At 44.7% G+C, this 19,571-nt stretch overlaps 1 protein-coding gene across 4 annotated transcripts in view; it reads left to right on the forward strand.

Annotated features, from left to right (window-relative positions):
- The first annotated feature begins 18,809 nt into the window (after positions 1–18,809).
- Positions 18,810–19,571, forward strand: part of GALNT18 (polypeptide N-acetylgalactosaminyltransferase 18) — a 346,389-nt gene continuing 345,627 nt past the window's right edge. For all 4 annotated transcript variants that reach the window (XM_007174925.3, XM_057552862.1, XM_057552863.1 and 1 more), the window contains exon 1: positions 18,810–19,481. In XM_007174925.3, the coding sequence (XP_007174987.2) occupies positions 19,247–19,481 (235 nt within the window). In that variant the 5' untranslated portion in view covers positions 18,810–19,246. The remainder of the gene's footprint in view (positions 19,482–19,571) is intronic.

Below are 19,571 nucleotides of genomic sequence, written 5' to 3' on the forward strand. Positions count from 1 at the left end.
CACTCATATGTCTACTTCCCCATTTCCCTAACTTTATGATTTACTTTCATCATCTGCATTAGGTCTCCTCCTTACCTTGGTATGGCAACCCTTCCATTGGAGATGTCCAGAAATATGTGTCATTGGATGTAACTCATTCATTAATCCCTCTGTCTATTCATCCAACAATTACATGCCCATTTTTGCAAGTTGAGCCAATGCCATTTTCCTAAGCCTCCTTATTAGGTGGGAAGGAAATGCAATCAGGCTTGTTGAATCATGGGCACCAGAGAATGTCTGAGTTGGAAGGACATTTAGAAACCATCAAGTTTGATGACCTTCTTGTTACAAACAAGGGAACAAAAGCCTAAAGAGATGAAGTGATTTGCCTAAGGTCACATGGCTAGTAAATGTCAGAACTGGGAATAGAATCAATTTTCCAGTCTTCCAGCCCATTTCTGCCTTCTCCCTCCATTATCTACCACACTCTATTAACTGATTAGAAAACAAAGCTCTAATGAGCCCTACATTATTTTTTCCTTGAGCAAAAAGAATTTTTAATTGGGGAAGGATGTGCCCAAATTTGTGATGAGAAACAATTAACACAGCCTCAGCAGAATTACTGGGCCATGGGCAACTGTTTCAGCAAAGGCCTTCTGTAATGGGAGGAAGAAGATGAGGAAGAAGAGAATGCTGCCCTTTCTTGTTCTGAAAATCTTTTGTCTCCCTATTAAGCTGTGCTTGTTTGTCAAACAAACAAGGAAGTCGCAGAGCCCAAGCAATCCCACTATCTACCCTAATTCCTCAGTGCTGCGTTTGGTATCCGATAGCTCAGCTCTGTTTTGTTGCCAAGTTGGATGATTAGACCTTGGCTGACTTCTGGCTATAAAATAAGGCCTTGGGTACAAGGGCCCCATCCTCTCTGTGATCCAGTGGGGACAAGTCAGTGCCTGCCTCATTTGCCTTCAAACCAGGCCGCCCACCTCACCCCACATGGAGCCAACAAAAGTGAGATACCAGTCTCACAACTGCAAGCAGGGAAATTGCCCTCGACCTCTTTCTTCACTCCTGCGCTGGTGTTCTACTCTCTACTCCATTCTGATTTCTACTAGCTCCCCAAATTTTTAGCACTACCTCCTATTTCTAACCCCAATGAGTCAATGCTTTAACTCAACAACCAGATTTATTGGGTTCAACTCTTGGTTCTCCCTGAGTCATGAATTATACTCATCCTCTGACTTTTCCCACTTCTGGCCACTTTGGATTAAAGTCCAACCCAATTTTTATTGGATCTAGTTCCAAGAAATATTTTACCTTAGTCTAGGAATCACTCTGCTGGGCTCATCCCTGTTGGCTTGCCTTAGACCCCTACAAGGGGTAATTTGACATCCAGACCACTCTGTACATCCCTAGGATTCACTCAGATCTCTCCTCCAAATACCTGCCTGGATCTGTCACTTGTATGTCCACCATCTCACTTCCCTGGCCTTATACTTCACTTTCAGAACCTGCTTTGGGCCCCTTCCTCACCTTGGTTTGGCAACCGTTTTGAATTCTTGGTTTACCCACCATAGTTCCTTGTAAACTCTGTGCTCTGCTCTGGTACCATTAGGTAAGAGACCCTCCCTCCAGTCTCCTACAGCCCTTCCTGATGGTGCAAAATCCCAGCTCCTTCATCCCCATGCCTTGGCCTAACCACCAACGGGGGAATGTTTAGACCAGTGCTTTTCCTGTGGCCCCTTTAGCTGAACATTTTGGATCTCTCGCATATCTGGAATTTGAAATTAGCCAGATTCCTAGGGGTAAAAAAAGCTTAAAGATCAAGTCTAGAATTTCTCAAATTGTGGTTCTGTAACAACCTGCATCAGAGTTACCTTATTAACAGTATGGATTCTAAGCCATTACCCCAGACCCACTGAATTGAGGGAGATTATTAGAATAATGATTAGGCACAACAAAATTTGATAAATTACTGATTGAATTTATCTCCCAGATTCCCGTTGGTATCCCATTTAAGCCATCTTTAGCAGTCAAAAGACCCTTCTGGTCTAGGTTGACCTTGAAAGAGGGAGGTTCCATAAGGCATCAGACTATGAAAGAAACAGTGATGCTACACGTATCCACTATTATAACAAAAACCATCAGTAAGTTTACTGGGAAACATCTTTGCACAGAACTCTTTCCAGGCGCAGTAGGGGTACTAGTTGGCTATAACAGTCAGGCAAGCAGTGACTCTAAAGTGAGGACACATATTTTCATTTGTGTCTCAGGGAAATAGAGACAGTTAGGGACAGCTTGTGACAAGTCTCACCTTGTCAGAGTGCAGCTCTCAACTTTGGCAAATAAGTCTGTTCTGATGACTGTGGTAAGTGAAAGTACGCATGGGAAAGAAAAAGTGGGTCACCATTTTGAGATCCCAAAATTGACATAAAATTTTATGTGAAAGTAAATCTCTATGGGAGGGGTACCCATCAAACTAAGAGAAGCTCATGAAAATGAAGTAAAGTCAAAATATGTAAAGAGGGTAGGGAAGATAGCTGGAGTGTTGGAAGAATCTGTGCAGAATCATAGACTTCTGATTGGAAGAAATCAGAAATTTTCAATTTTTTTTTAGCCTTTGGACCCATTTGTCAAACAAAATCTTATGTAGAATTTGTGTTTGAGTGTGTGTGTGTGTATTAGTCAGGATAGGCTAGGTTATGTGTAGTGAAGAATGACCTCCTAAATGTATCAGCTGTTACAAAAGGCTTTTCTTGTTCCTGTTGTATGTCTGACACAGAGGGGCTTGGGCTCAGATCACAGCTCCTCACTCCAGGACTCCAGTGGACAGCGTGGCCACCATCTCCAACGTTGCTGGTTGCCATGGCAGAAGAAAAGAAACAGCTCTGAAGAGTATTGCATTGGTAATTAAATGCTCTGATTTGACAGCGACCCACAGCACTTCTACTCAAGTCACATGGATCAAAACCAGCCCTGTGATTCTACCCAACCACAAAGAGGCAGAGAAGTGCAATCTTACCACATGCACAGAAGGCATTTCCTAGTTTAAAAAAACCAAACAAACCACCATTGACTATCACAGTGAGTGAGCATGTGTGTGTGTGTGTGTGTTTGTGTGTGTGCTCTCCCTCATCTCCAATGTTATCTCTAGTTACCTCCAAGGAACTCCTAGACTCCATGAAAAGTCATTTGATAAATATTTGAGTCAAATCCCTTATTTTATAAATGAGGAAATCAAGGTCACTTTGCTTAGTTAAGGTCAAGTCGTATCAAAACCTGGGCCAGAGTGGAGGTCTCTTGGCTCTCAATTGAAGACTATTCCCATTTAAGATCAGAAGATGGTGTGTATGTGTGTTTGTGTGTGTGTGTGATGCGGGGGGGGAGAGAAAATGGTGATTCAAGAGTTAAGTGTAGATAAAGACTCATTCTGAAAGGAAATGTGAACTTGAGGAAATTTTCCTTGAATGCTTGCCATGCATTTCAAATAACAAATAGATGCGGTAAAAACATTATATTTTCTCTGATTACCCAGGGGATGCTGGTCAATATAAAGAGTTTTTGAAGAGAACAGCAACTGATGATGAAACGTGGTATTTCTAATGTAGTGAGGAAACCAAGCAGAAATCACCAACTTTGCTGAGACCTGGGAGAAATACTCATGTCAAGATCACAAGTGAGGAGGGCATCAGTCGATTTCACTCAAGTCAAGGGCATTGTACAGGGAACATTTATCCCTCAAGATTAAGCAGTTCCATTGGGTTCAACAAACATCAGCCATTATCCACTCTGTTCCCATCACAGTGTTAAGTGTCAGGAATCCAAAGACAAATAGCACACAGTCAAAAGAAGAAATGGTGAGACCTGCACTTAGACACAGAGAAGTAGCGGAAGATACAGGACTTTTAGACAATTAATATGTGTGTGTTGGGTGGGGGGGTAGGGGAGGGTGAAGGAAAGGAACATGTAGAATGACTTCAAATTTCCCTTTTTCTAGGGTTTCTCATTGGGCATTTGGGACAGGGCAATTCATTGGGCAGATCGATCCCATCTACAGCAGGATATGTAGCATTTCACTCTCACACTCCACACTGCAGCCTGAATAATCTTTATCTCTCTAAACATACAAATATTATCCCATCCACTCCCCACCTGACTCCCTCATTGCCTACTAATTTCCTCTGGGAAAGTTAGGTATGGCATGAGGTTGTCCCAAATCTGGGCCCTTCCTGTGTTTCTACTCTCATTTCTCTCCACTTTCTCCTTTGCCCTTCATTTCCCACACCTATGATCCAAATGCATGAGTTGACTCACAGCTCTCTTGGTGCCTGATGCTATTTCCCATCTCTGTGCTTTTGAATATGCTATTCTCTTTGTCTGGACAGTCTCCCTTGTCCTCCTGGTGAAATCCTGCTCCCACTCACTCTTTCCTTGTGATCATGAGTCAGTACCTGGCTTTAGTTTATCCTGATCATACTGCTTGCAATTATTTGTTTACTTGGAGGAAACTGTAGAGTGTAGTGCTACTAGCTCAGGTTCTAGATAGATTATATGAATTTGTCCCGCTTTGCTATTTAGCAGCGGCAAATTACTTGGACTCTCAGAATCTCAGTTTCTGCTTCTGTAAAATGAGAATAATAATAGTAATAGTATCTCCTGCTTAGATTTATTCTGAGGATTAAGATGTAAAGCAATTATACTCCAATAAATATGTTTAAAAAGAAAGATAATGCAAGGAAAATACTGGCTAATCAAAGATGTTAGCTACCACAATCATGGTTATGATTATGAGTATTATTTGTATATTTCCTCTCCAGACTTTGAACTCCTTGGGGGAAGGTCTCTTGTTTTATGCAACTTTATATTCTTAGTTCTTATCCTGGTGCCAGGCAAATAGGAGGTCCTCCATATATTTCTGAATGAGTCAATCAGGAAAATGTTACATTGTGCTCAGTAAGTGATTAGTTTAAACAGGCAGGAAAATGTCACATATGTTTTAGGATTTCCAACTAACATGTTTGAAAAAGACAAAAAATTTTCCTTGAAGGGTTTGTTTCATTTTCTTGGAAACCTCATTGATGCGAACCTGACAGTTTCTTGACAGTGCCAGAACAGAGGACCTCACATCCTTACACATTGGAAAAGAATGTGGGAACTGGAGTAACATGGGTTTGCCATCAGCTCCAACAGGTTCCCATCCAGGCTTTGCTACATTCTGGTTACAGGATCTTGTACTGGTTACCTAAACTGTGTGAGCATCAGTCCCCTTAGCTGTAGAGTGGTGGTAAATCACTCATCAATCGATCAATCTCATTGGACTGTTTCGATTAGAACTGGTAAACCATAGCTCTGGCACTTAGTAGGTGCTCATTAAACGTTAGTTATTTCCACTTGCATTGTGGGGTGAATTATTTCTTTATAAGCTTGTGAGTAACTTGGAGGTAGGGATACAAAGTCAATGTAAGTCAGGCATCTTTGGGTGGCAAGGACACCCATTCACTGAAGCTTGACTGGGATTCAGGGGAATCTCATGAAATGCAATTGTAGAAGCTCTCTCTCTCTCTTTCTCCTTCATTCTTCTCTGTTCAACTATATTCTCTATTTCATCTGCTTCCACATGGCCTGTCCAAAAATGGTGGTCTTATCTCCCGACTACATGACACTACCCTCCTTTACTCCCCACCACTAACTGATTCAGTCTTTTGTGTCTCAATCACAGATTCTTGGGAGAGAGAATCTGATTGGGCTAACTTCCAGCCAAGAGGTACCCATCCCTAGTTCAATCAGCTTTGCCAGAAGTGGGGCTGAGGGTGCTGGGAGAAGCAGGGTGGCAGGATGCACCTGCCAGGGCTGAGGGTTTCTCTAAGAAGAGAGTGTGGGTGCCTCTGGTACAATGTCCTATCCTCTCAGGTTTTGTATCCTTTTAGTGTTCAGTGGAAGAGAGAGGAACAAGGAGGGAGAGATGGGATTTCGTGGCAGAGCAAAAGTGGCCATAATGCTGTCTAATTTTATTTTCTTCCTCCGGGTATGGCACATGCTTCCTTCCTTGTTTTTTATTTGTGTTGTTATTATTTTTGTTTGTTTTCAACCCTGTCTGTGTTGCCACCAGAAACCCCAGTTTTGATGGGATCCAAAGAAGTCCTGTCACCTGCCTCTCAATTCTGGTATTCTCTGGATCAGTCCCTTGAAGGGGGTCATTAGCATAAACCCCAGGCTGGAGATTAATTAATCAAGTAATTATGAAGAAAGTGAGGTTACAGATGTCAGCAACATCTAAGACAACAGGAAGTCTCCTTCCCTTCCTGTGACTTTCAATGGTAGAGTCCCCTCACCCCTCTTCCCCCATTACTGACCATGTAAATTACACCTTAATACGTCTGATGGCCCTGAATCTATAGTCATGACCTGTGATCTGAGACACAATCAGCTAAGGAGGCTGTCAGGGGGGGAGCAAGGTCTCCACCTAGGAGCCTGGGAGGCCAAGAGCCAAGGAACTGGAGTGCCAGGGGCAGGAACATCCAGCAGGAAGGGAGCTTGTGCTGGGCTGCAAGACCTTTAGACAGGAAGGGCTGGGACAGAGACTGGTAGTGGTCCTTTGAGCAGGATGACGAGCCTCCACCTTAAAAACTCAATCCTAAGGGTAAGCATTCTGTGCTGCTGCTTATTTGCTTGCTTTCTCATATGCCCCAATAGTAAAAGATTTTATGGTTTCTTTTCTTTATTTCTTTTCCCTTTTCTCCCCCAACATTCAATCCACTGGCGCAGAGAGTGAAAATCCTTAAGCCTAAAGTTGACTGGAGTCAGGACCGGCTGTCCCTATCAGCTGCTGGACTGCTCTTCAGAAACGCTTGGAAAGTTCCAGCGAAAGCCCTGCCTTTGAACCAGAATCCCTCTGCCGCCGTCTGCATGCGGATCCTTTGCAATGGAGACAGAAATCTTTGTTCTCTATGAACAACAGGGCAGCACTCTTATTGGGCGCTTCCCTCTGCTGAGAATCCCAAGTAGCGTCGCATCATCCCTGAATGCCCCGTGATGCTTTAATGTCTGGCAGAGCATGAATTGTAAACACGTCATTAGACTTAAAGGCTGCCCCGAGATTGTGGCTAGTGGAGAAGGCCCCGAAGGAAAGAGGAGTCTGGCTGAAAATGAGCTCTGAATAATTTATCACGAATTGAAAAGTCAATACCTTAAGTGAGGCGTGGTGAAGCTCGGAAACTCGGAGGTGAATACGGCAAGGATGTAATTTTTGAGAGAATGGTATCAAAAGGAATGGCCCTTTGGAAGGAGCAGGAGGCAGAGAGACCCTGGCTGAGGGCGGGCTGACTCCCACCAAGGCTGGGATGGGGATGGGGCACAAAAGGAGAGGTAGAGCAGAGGCTGTCTTCAAGGCCACTGCATATTAACTGGCAGAGAGGTGAGGGCAGAGAAGAGCTGGGGAATGATCGAGAAAAAAAATGAGTGATGTGAAGTAGGACATCCAAGAAGACCTGAGCAGTGGGCATAGGAAGGCTTCCTGGAGGAGGGAAGACCCAGCTCTGAAAGGGAGGATTTGATGAAGGGAAAGGATGTGAAGGGAATTTCATCAGACAAGTTTCATCAGACAAGGTGCAGCAGAGAAAAGCTGAAGAGGCTGGTTGAAGAACACCATGTGGAAGAATGGAAATGTGCTCAAGTTTCAAATGGGAGCCCCTGCAGATTCTTAGGCAGGACACTGACATGCATTTAGTAATTCAGCAAATCTTCAGCAATAATTGGGTAGCTATGTTCCAGATTCCGTGCTCAGTACTCTGCATGCCATGGTAAGTGCAAGACAGGCATGGCTACTCACCTCACGGGAATTACATTTTGGTGAGGAAAAGAGATAATCAAAAAAATAGTAATCACATTTATCATGCTAAGTGCTGTCTCTGCGCCATGTCAACCCTCACTGTGGGGTTAAGAGGCAGGTGACATAATTATCTCCATTTTATAGATAAAGAAACTGAGGCTGAGAGAGGTTAAGTAATTCACCTAAGGCAACCCAGCTTGTAAATGGTGGAGCTACAAATCTGCAATGCTATTATGCAGTTCTGATTTGGGGCTAAATGTTTGGATGGGGAAGTAGATGAAGCCGTGGGCCAATGTTGGATGCATGATTTTGTTCAGGGGGTTAAGGAGGCTCTAGAGGAAGGGGTTAAGATGAAACCTGTAAGATGAGCTGGGGGCATGTGGTGAGGTAAGAGTGACCTATACAAGGGCCTGGAGGTGATGAAGGAGGAAGGGAGGAGAAGCCAGATCTGGCAGGGCTCAGTGCTTATCAAAGGCCACAGGAAGGCCAGACTTCATTCCGAGGGTAATGAGAAGCTGCTAAAGGATTCTAAGACCAGAGGCATGGAGAGTACGTGTGTGAGAGAATTTATTTTGCATTTTTAGGAGATCGCTTTTGCTGCTTTGTGAGGAATTGGTGGGTGGAGCCAGGAGTGCAAGCTACTGGAACAGTGAGAAAGTTGAGAACCGGGAAATAAGTGAACCAATAAATGTGTCAGACCCTTGGATACGTTATTCATGGGAGAGTCCCTCACTCCCTTGCTTAAAGCCTTAAAAAAAAAAAAGAAAAAAGCCTTTCTTCCCTCATTTACATCCAATTCTAATGATTCAGCTGTTTGTTTTCCCAATTTGTAGCAGATTAAGAGTAACCATTTAAGAAAGAATTTGAGAGTGCCATGGTGGGGGGGGGGGTGGAACACTGGCAGCTGTGAAAAGTGGCAGCTTGATTGTAAGGAAAGACACACATTAAAAATACTAATAGGGCTTCCCTGGTGGCGCAGTGGTTGAGAATCTGCCTGCGAATGCAGGGGACACGGGTTCGAGCCCTGGTCTGGGAAGATCCCACATGCCACGGAGCAACTGGGCCCGTGAGCCACAATTACTGAGCCTGCGCGTCTGGAGCCTGTGCTCCGCAACAAGAGAGGCCGCGATGGTGAGAGGCCCGCGCACCGCGATGAAGAGTAGTCCCCACTTGCCGCAACTAGAGAAAGCCCTCGCACAGAAACGAAGACTCAACACAGTCATAAATAAATAAATAAATAAATAAATAAAAGACCGTGAATTTCAAAAAAAAAAAAAATATTAATAAACATTTACATTGCTCCGCAGGTTGGGATTAGCCTATGGAAAGGCAGAGAGCCCTACCTCAACACCATCCTCCCATTGTGAAATCAGTACTTGGTAACTTTAGTGATTAATTTGAGTCAACAACACAAGGTGTTGTTAAGAAGTAACCTCTCTTTAAAAAGTCAGGAAAAAAACAGGAGGACTCCACATTCCTAGCAGCCCTTGCGAGTTGTCAGTGAGCCGATCTCAAGATGGCAGCGAAGCCTGGGGTTTAGTGTCCCGCTCCAGCGTCCAAGGCCAGCGCTGTGTCTCCCCGTCTGAGGGTGGCCATCCGAGGGTTGCTGGAATAGAGGGTCTGGAGCTTGGTCAAAGCCTCTGGACTCATCAGGGAACCTGGAACATGAGCTGAGGCGAAGTGACAGTGGCTATGGCAGCCACGGGCCTCCGCCTTCAGAAGTTCAGCGGGAACATTTTCTAGACTGCCGCAGCCTTTTAGGGATTTGGAAAAGGTCTCAGCTGCTAGGGAACTTACTCAGAGAAGCACAGGGTATAACAGATCCCCCAGCACCTGGACTCCAGGGTTTTACGTGAGCGAGGGCATGGCTTCGGCCCCTCACTAGGCCCCCTCTCTCCGCCATCATGGGCCCCGGCCCGCAACGAGTATGGGATGCCTTCTGTTATGTAAGGACGTAGATCGGCTCTTCTCCAGTCTTGGACTGATGCCCTCCAGCACCCTGTACTCAGACGTCATCCCCGAGGTGGTGATACATAACCTGTCACAGTTGGCCATGTCAGATGCCAGCCCCAGGGTGCCTTGACTTAACTTGTTATCTTGCTTGAGTGGTTAGAAGTATGGTCAGGGAACTGGGATGATGGAAGACTCGTGCAGGGCTTCTTCTAGTTCAGGCGCCTTCTTTTGTTGTTGTTAGTATAATTAATAGACTAAAAAAAAAAATTCCATTATTTGGTTAAGATCTGGGAGGCTGAAGTATGAAAAAATACTGTCTGAAGAATGGGGAGGTCCCTTGGGTCTCAATTCTATAAGGACTTACATCCCCTAGTGCCTCTTCCAATTATTCTGGACTCCTGGCCTCCACTTTACTGGAGACCTTTGGACTCCATCTGGGGGACCATTAGAAAAAAAATCTTCAGCAGAAGACAGTTGGGTAGGTCTGAGAGGCCAGCTCTGGACCTCAGCCTTTTACACAGTTAAGACATTCTGAGTAAGAACTGTGACCATTGGAAGTGTGACTGTTGGAACACTGATGTCTCTTGCAGAACTTTTGCTAGCTTGAGTTTTAGGGGTTTTTTTTGTTGTTATGATAAATAGAATTTTTTCATTGTTTTCAAAGTTTCAGCAAATTTGAAGTGCTGAAAAGCAATTGGTTTTTGTTTGTTGATCATATATCCAAGAACTTGTTCAATTACCTTATTTATTTGTTTATTTATCTATTCATTTCTTTTTAATTGAAGTATAATTGACTTACACAATTATATTAGTTTCAAGTGTACAACATAGTGATTTGATATTTTTATAAATTACAAAATCTTCACCATGATAAGTCTAGTTACCATCTGTCACCATACAAAGTTCTTACAATATTACTGACTATATTCCCTATGCTGCACATTACATCGGCGTGTAATGGGATTTGTTCCATTTGTAACTGGAATTTTGTACCTCTTAATCTCCCTCACCTATTTCACCCATCTGTCTCCTCCCCTCCCCTCTGGCAGCCAACAGTTTGTTTTCTGTGTCTATGGGTCTTTTCTGTTATTTTTGTTTGTTTGTTTTGTTTTTCGGATTCCACATATAAGTGAAATTATATGGTATTTATCTTTCTCTGACTTATTTCACTTAGCATAATACCCTCTAGGTCCATCCATGTTGTTGCAAGTGGCAAGATTTCATTCTTTTTTATGACTGAGTAATATTCCATTTTATTTATATATCACATCTTCTTTATCCATTCATCTATCAATTGACGCTTAGGTTGCTTCCATATCTTTGCTTTTGTAAGAAGTGCTGCAATGAACATATATCTTTTTGAATTTGTTTATGTTGTCTTTGGAAGAATACCCAGAAATGGAATTGCTGGATTGTATGGTAGTTCTGTCAAACTACTTGGGAACACAGAATAAGCACTGTATTCTGGAGTCTGTCAGCTCCCTCATCATGCTTGCAAGTGCCTGGATAAGGGATTTCATGCACAGTGGAGAATGACTAGTAAATACCTAGATGCACTTTGGATTTGGACTCTGTCAGAAGAGTGATTATATTGGTATCTGCAAATACGTCCTGCCACATCAGCCTATCCATTGGCACCTGCTGAGGCTGTTTTACCTGGAATCATCCATCTGAGTACTTTGTACTTTTGTGCATCTGCATTTGTCTTGGAACCAAGTTTATAGAAGTCTTGTGATGACAGATTCCACAGTTCTCTGAGGAGGGCCTCTGGGTCTGCTGCAAATGCAAGCTGTCCCCAGCTCTGGTCTCTGGCTCTGTCACAAGAAGCAAATTGTTGACTCTCTCCCAGCTGCTTCTTGCCACTTGCAATTTGTGCTTTCTACCAAAATCACTCTGTTCTGAACAAGCCAGTCACCTCACTGTGGTGAGGAGGTTGTGTGTCTGCTGAATGTTTTATTTTCCATCTGGCTGGCAGCAAAGCACAGAACATGCTTATGGGCCAGTAATGCTCGAGACCATCGTATAACAGTCCTGAAAAGGTCACTGGCTTCTCCTCATGCCTGGCTGGCACCAGCAATCCCTCACACAGGTCTTGTGCTATTCCTTTGAGGCTTTGGGAAGGAGGGCTCTGTGCTGTGAAGCAGCTCAAGGAGGTTTCTATCTTTTGACCCAGGCATGAGGGGAGCCTCCAGGCATTTTCTAAGAGGAGGGGCATTTCGCCATCCTATTTCTTCTGCCTTCCTGAAGCCCACGTGAGTTAGCAGGAAAGCACCTTTCATGGGTTTGAGGAAATCTGTGACTGTACTTCTGCTATCAGTAGGGGCTCAATAAATGTGACTTCCCTTTCCCCCACTTCACCAGCCAGATTCTCTCCTTTGGAAAGGGGGGATTTAGTAGCTCTTTCCCTTGCTCAGGGGACAACATCCAATTAGGGTTTGACAGTGTTTCTGTTTTTAGCAGTCCTTTTGAGATGCAGATACTTCCAAGAGGTCTCTCACTTTGGATTTTTCTTTTTTTCCCTTTTTTTATTGAGGTCTTAATCAGCCAGTTATTCCTTCACTGAAGATAGATGTTCCTTAACAGATACCCAGGAGGGATGTGGTATATGGAAAGAGTACTGGACTTGGAGTCAGAAGCCCTCTACCACTTTTACTCATTAATGGTTGCCTTAAATACAGTTTCCTCATCTGGAAAATGGGCATGATAATAACTTACCTTATGGGGTGGTTGTGAAGATTAAGACAAGATATGTGTGAACAGTGCTCTGTGGATTGAACAGTACTAGTATACCCTACCTGCCTTAGAAATCTAGGTGATCAAACAAGACACATCGCTATTCTGCATAGTTTTACTTGGTTACTTATATAAATTGTATAGAAAACTGATACTTATCCCTTTAAGTAATAAAACATTAAAAATGTATATTTAGTCCTTGGGCTACTGAAGAGTTAGGTTCCTCAGTATATGCTATAAAATATGTATAGTTATGAACTGGAAATGAAATACCATAATTTATTATCTAAAGTGTTAAGTACTATGAAAACTAACATTTGTTGAATGCTTACCACAGACTCAGTACCAAGCTTTACAAATAGTATTTCATTTAATCTTCACAACAACCCTATGAGGTAGATATTACATTTTACAGATGAGGTTATTGAGATATAGAAACTTAAGCAACTTGCCCCAATTCACAAAACTGGTAAATGGCAGATCTAGAATTGAAACCCAAGCCTGTCTGGTTACCTGTGTATAACCGTCATGCTCTATTGCTTCCCTAATCAACGTATCTCCTACTGAGCATCCTTTTAAAGAACAGGAAGCCAAATGTTTTACCACATCTCCACTCGCAGGCAACATAATGTTATCTATGTAAAATACACAAAACTAAGAAATGGCTCTGAGTGAGCAAAAGAAAGAGGTGGTGGTTGACAACATTCCTGCTTTCACTACATGGTGAAAGTAGTCCTGTACCTTGATGATTCCTTTCATTTTTGTTCAGTAGGAAACACCTACAACTAGTATATGTAGCTCAAGAAGTGTGTGTGTGTGTGTGTGTGTGTGTATGTGTGCATGTTTTTATATTTGTTCCATTCAGGGAAAATCTTCCTCCTACGGTATTGCTCTCTTCCCTATGGCCATAAACCATAAAGGATGACCATTTTTCTGATGATGAAGAATCGTCATCATGAATGTCAAAGGTTGAGTTATGTTTGGTATGCTATGCTCAAAGCCTACCAGTGTAAGGCTGGGCTGAGGTGTAATTATTATCCCTCTTTTACAGATTGGGAAACGGGCTTAGAGTACTTACAAGACTAGCTCAGGTCACAAAGCAGGATGGCAACCAGTGTGAAGCAGATTTTTTAGCACAACAAAAGGAATCATTTTTTAAATTAAAAAATAATAATAATTCGAATTTCAGAAGTATAACATTAAGAAGTATTCATTATAAAAATTCAGATGTTACAGATGAACTGGGTAAGAAGTTCAGCAGTTGATCACTACCCTTAATCATGCTTCTTTTCCCAAAGAAAGCCTATGGTTAATAGTTTCATGTGTATTTCTTCTCAGATTTTATTGTCTGTGTGACCTCATCTGAGGATTTTTTTACAATGCAGATTCTGATTCAGTAGATGTGGGATGGGCCTAATACTCTGCATTTCTAATAAGCACCCAACTGGTCCATGGACCACACTTTGAGTACAAGGTCATAGGGCATGTGCATTTTAAATTTCATCATTACTGCCAAACTGCATTCCAAAGTGATTGAACCAGTTATACTTTCATCAACAGGATATATGAGTACTTATTTCTCTTATACTCTCTCTCTAATACTTGAAAATCATCTCCTTAAATTTGTCGATCTGATAGGTGAGATATGGTGCCTGTATTTTTAAAATGTATTTCCTGATTTTTTTAAACATCTTTATTGGAGTATAATTGTTTTACATTGTTGTGTTTGTATTTCCTGATTTTTAACAAATTTAAGCATCCTTTCACATGTGTACTGGACATTTATACTTTCTCTTTAGTTAATTCCTTGTTCATATTTTTGACCCATTTTCCATTTGGATATTTTTGCCTCTTTATTTTGTTGGTTTATATGAATCTTTATATATTCTGGATATCAATCCTCGGTCTACTAACTATCTTGCAAATATTCCCTTCTAGGTCTAAAGAACAAATTCCACCCAGCAGAGCTGTCCAGTGATTGAATGGAAGCAGAGCTGTTTGGAAGTTGCCTAATCACTTATTTGGGAGGAATTTGGTGTGTCTATCAACTGCTTGTGCCTTTCTCTTTCATATTAATATAGTATATCAGTTAAGAGCTTATCAGACTGTGTTACGGTTGTTTATCGGCCTCCTCCACTAAACAATGATCTCCTTGAGGAAACGGGTGCAGGTCTGTAAGTCATCTCTGTGTTACCAGCAGCCAGCACTGGGTCTAGCACAGAACAGGCACTCAGAAATACTTAGTGGATGAATAAGTAGACAGATGGTTAGATTCCAGTAAGTGTCTGCCCTGTGATTCAGCTAGGAGTTGCTTTGGGTCCTTCAACAAGGTGAAAGAGGAGGAGCCAAGAGTCAGTTTCTAGGACCTTTTGCTCCTAGTTAGAGGAAAGTTCTCTCTGGGTGGCTTGTCTTTTTGTTGACCTTTCAAATACTTTGGTGCTCAGAGGTGGTAAAAATAACAATAGCCAATACTTATATAGTGCCTTCAATGTGCTTTATATACGTGAGTCCATCTAATGCTCACAACATCCATGTTAGGAGGAGGTAGGTATTATTATTATTATTCCCATTTTACAGATGAAGAGACCAAGGCACAGAGTGGTTAAGTAATTTGCCCAAGATCACACTAGTACATGGCAGACCTGGAATATGAATCCAGCTCTCTGGATTCCTTAGTCTGTGCTCTCAAGAGACAACATGTGAAAAATGCTAGGCCTGACACAATGTGAGTACTAAACAAACATTCCTCACTTTGTTCACCATCCCGCCCTCAGAAGTGTGCCTTTTCTGTCAATAGCATCTCACTCCTGTGGCTTGGCAGAATCCAGTCTTGGACCTATTGTTTCTCTGCAACCTTTGTCTCTGAAACTTGCATCCCTCCCTGCTGGAAGCCCTGCTAGTAATCCCTGTTCTCCTAGGGATCTGGAAAACCCACTTCCCATGCAGCCAGCCCAGGGACTGAGACTTTCCACTGTCAAGGCTCATTTTTCCCCTGTAGCCCCCAAATCCCAGTTGGCACCTCTGGCCCCAAGGCTTTGCATAGTGCTGCCATCTGGTGGGTATAGTTGACCACTGACACCACTCTCTGATGAATGACTTGCCACTGGCCAAGATTGGTCCCCTGCTCCTCTTTAGCCCTCAAGTCAGGGTACCCCACTCAGAATGTAATCAACTAGTAGTTAAATTCCATGAATGACTGGCTTTTCCAACCCTGGTATCAGAGATATTCTGAATGTAGCCAGTATTGGTGGGATGATAGAGTGGCTATACTTGTGGGTAAGAAGTCCTACTTGCCCGCCCCCCCAAATCACCTCAAGAGGGCAGCTGCCTACCCAGTGTAAAAGATGGGTAAAATCCAAAGGTTGTGCTGCAAAGACCCTATCAAGGATCTCTAGCCGCTTGTGTAGATTCTTCAAGGTACTCACTTTCCTCTTGCAGCAGTAGAAGGGGACCCTAGGTTCAAATTGTAGGCATAAGTTTAAAGAAATATATTGTACTAGAGTCTCTGCTAGGCCTATTCACATACATTATCTGATTAACTTCACAGTGATCCCCTGATGATTTTTAGCAGCTTTCCAGGCTCAGAAAAGAGGGCCATCTTGAGACTGTGAGACTTAGTTTATATCCGCATGTTTGCAGTAAACTGGGCAGGGCCCAGGGCAACTGGTCATTCAGACAAAACCTCAGGGGCTCAATAATTACTTATTGGATTGAATGTCATTGAAATGAGGGTCAAAGAAATGAATCTTTACCCAGGCATTGTTTATAGGAGGGCTTCCATAGAGGCTAACTCTTTTCTGTCCTTGTGACTGTGAAATCTTTCTGAGTTAAGTCTTTGTGTTCCCATCCAATTAACTTGTTTAAAAACAAGGAATTAGGGGTCTTGAGTGGGAATTAGGGGGTCCTGGGGGCAAAAGTCCCTGAAACCAGCTGTCCATTTGAACATCCTATCAACCTATGCAGATCACTGCCCTGCTGATGGTGAAGACAGACATTATAAACAGAAAGTCAATGTGCTGGAGCTCAGCTAGGCAAGACAACACCTTGCTGCCTAAAGTTTTAGTTCCTTTTGACTTCCATTAGGGGAGAGAGAACTGATATTGGTCGGTGGGGAAACAAAGTATTGCTAAACAGCAAATGGAGTTCATGGAACCCCACAGAGCTCACCAAATCCTGGAAAGAAACCTCACATGCCTGAGCACCCACTATGCATCCTGCACTAATGAAACTCTTTCTGGTGCATTCTCTCTTTTAATCTTCACAACCAGTTCTTCAGCAAGTATTGTTTACATTTGACATAAGGGGAGACTGAGCCCCACTGGTGTTTTGAAACTCGTCCAAGCTCACATAACTAATAAGTGGTGGATGTGGGATTAGAGTCGTGGAGACTGGCTGCACCTCCAGTGAATATTCTTTGAACTGCTTAACTCCACCTCGTGACCGTTCAGAGAGAAGAGCCTCTTCCTCATTCTTCTTTTGTTGCATTCAGCCCCTCCACAAATATAAATATATGACGGGACCAGCTGGACCAAAATATAAGGTCACACAATCCACTTTTTCTCCTTGAACCTTATTTTTAAACTTTTTTTTTTTTCCATTAAGAATGTGAAAAATGAGTATTGCTCCTCTCTGTCCAGCCCTGTGTGTGGTGGTTTAGGAAGATCCTGGGAAGAGCTGAACTTGCAGGCCTCCTCCTGGGAGAGAGTATGGAACAGAAGGAATAATTAGACCTTTGCCATTAGCTGTACTCAAGGCCATTGCTTGTAAATTCATCCAATCAGAAGAAAGTCCAGATCCTCCATTTGTGACCTGATTATACTTCCAGAGGAAAAGAAAGGGAGAGACAAGTTTTATTCCCTCATGGATGCAGATTTCTGTACCTTGACCTTTTTTCGGAAATAGTTTGTACTTTCTTTTCGCATACATATCGACTCATACATACTATCCTCCTCTGCTCTCTATCCGACACACATCTATTGTTCTCTTCCCCAGCTATGGGTAAAGAGAAATCTTCCAAGATCTCTAGTTGGTGTCTGTTTTCACAGCATCTTTTGGGAGTCATTGTAAGCAAAGCACTGGTTAACGGGCTCCTGGCTGATGGCCATAAAGTGGCCCTTCATTGGTTTTGTGCCTCCTGTCTCTTACCAGGGCAGTTCTCTGAATCCAGAAGACATCACATGAGGGAACCACCTTGGGTACCAGGACCACGGCTGGTTGGAGCGCTGGCACACAAAGCGACATGCTTCAGGACAGGAAGATGCACTCCACAGGTGGAGAAGAGGATAGAAATCGGTGTTTTTAAAAGTCCTTTGTTTGAAGGGATTTTATTCAGGTTCTGAGAAGAAGTGAGTGTTCAGCAGAAGGGGATAACAGGAATAAATATTTGCTCTAATAACAAACAAAGTAGTGTCAGTCACTGGAGTCCAGCCATGCCCCTCTACTGTCAGGCACAGTTCTCTCCTCCCTAACATCAATCACAAACAGCATGTACAGGGACTTAACAGTTCACGGAGAGCTTAATCCCCCCAGGGATATTTCTGTGCAGGATCTCTATACGTACTGGGATGAGCCTGGTCCAACATAAATGACAACTGGGGTTACAAGACACAGTTTGTCCTGGGAGTCTCACAGACTTTAAAAAATCTAGCCAGGGGCCAAAATCTTTGAGGGGGATGGTAGTGGTGGTGGTCCAGAATCTTTTTAAGACAGTCCTAACAGGGTTGGCTCCTTTGACAGCTGCCGAGTCTGGAGATATCCAGGAAGCCGGCTGGCTGACAGGGTGGAGGTCGAAGTGAGGCCAAGGAAGACGGGGACGCCCACGGGGCCTGATCAAGGGCAAGACAGGACAGGCGATCCGGCCCACGCTTCCCTGGCCTCTCTGCGTCCTGGCAACCACAAAAAGGGTCGAGGAGCCAGCCGGTGGGATCAGCGTGAGAAGCCCGGCGGCTGGGTGGAGTGACGAGCGCTGAACCGAGCGACCTCCGGAAGACTGGAGGTTCCTGCGCAAGAGCAGGAGGTGGAATCCCCCTAGAGGTGGAATCTGCCGACCTAGGGCTGGGACTGGCGGCGCGCCCTCCCCGCGAGCCTCGGGTCTGGGGCAGCCAGCGCGGGCGCGGGCGGAGGCTCAGGAGCGTCCCTGGAGGGCGGGGGCCAAGGGCGGCCAGCAGGTGGGGCCGGGGGGCCGGACTCCGCCCCCCGCGCCCTCCCAGTTGGTCCGCGACCGCCCAGCCCCGGCCCCTCTCCCGAGCCGGAGCGCGATTGGTGGCGGCGCTTGTCGCTCGGAGGGGGCCGGGCCGCTCTGTCCGCGGCTCTCCCTGCCGCCGCTGCCGCCGCCGCCGTCCTTCTAGCAGCGCGGGCAGGTCGGACCGCCAAGGCAGTCGGCGCCCGGCGATGGGAAGCGGCGCGGCCGCGGACCTAGGCTGTGGCAAAGTTTCCCAGACGTGCGTATCAGGGCGCGCGGCTGCAGACCACCCGCGACTGCTCCGAGAAGGGCTCGGAGATTTTTAATTTGGAAGAAAAAATCCACCTCATTTCCTTTGTCAAGCCCTCTCTCCGGGCTTCCAGCGGCGGGAGCTCCAAACTTGGGCACCGCGGCTCCACCGCCAGCGGTCCGGGCTTTGGAGAACGTCGGGACTCAGGTGCTCGGGCGCCCGGCGGCCGGAGGCGTGCTAGGGGGTGTGAGCGCAGCACAGGGGAGTCCGGGGTGCGCAAAGAGGAGGGGCCCCCGGGAGCTCTATATGGAGGAGGGAGCCCAGAATGGTGTGCACCAGGAAGACCAAAACTTTGGTGTCCACTTGCGTGATCCTGAGCGGCATGACCAACATCATTTGTCTGCTCTACGTGGGCTGGGTCACCAACTACATCGCCAGCGTGTATGTGCGGGGACAGGAGCCGGCACCCGACAAGAAGCTGGAGGAAGACAAAGGGGACACCCTGAAGATTATTGAACGGCTGGACCACCTGGAGAATGTCATCAAGCAGCATATCCAAGGTACGGACGCCCCGGGAAACTTGGGCCGCCCACGGGGCCAGGGAGTGCCCAGAGCGGTGCGGGGTGAGCTGGGGCTGGAAGGCATCTCTC

The sequence above is a fragment of the Balaenoptera acutorostrata genome, chromosome 9 (genome assembly GCF_949987535.1).
Source record: "Balaenoptera acutorostrata chromosome 9, mBalAcu1.1, whole genome shotgun sequence".
NCBI classification, from domain to species: Eukaryota; Metazoa; Chordata; class Mammalia; order Artiodactyla; family Balaenopteridae; genus Balaenoptera; species Balaenoptera acutorostrata.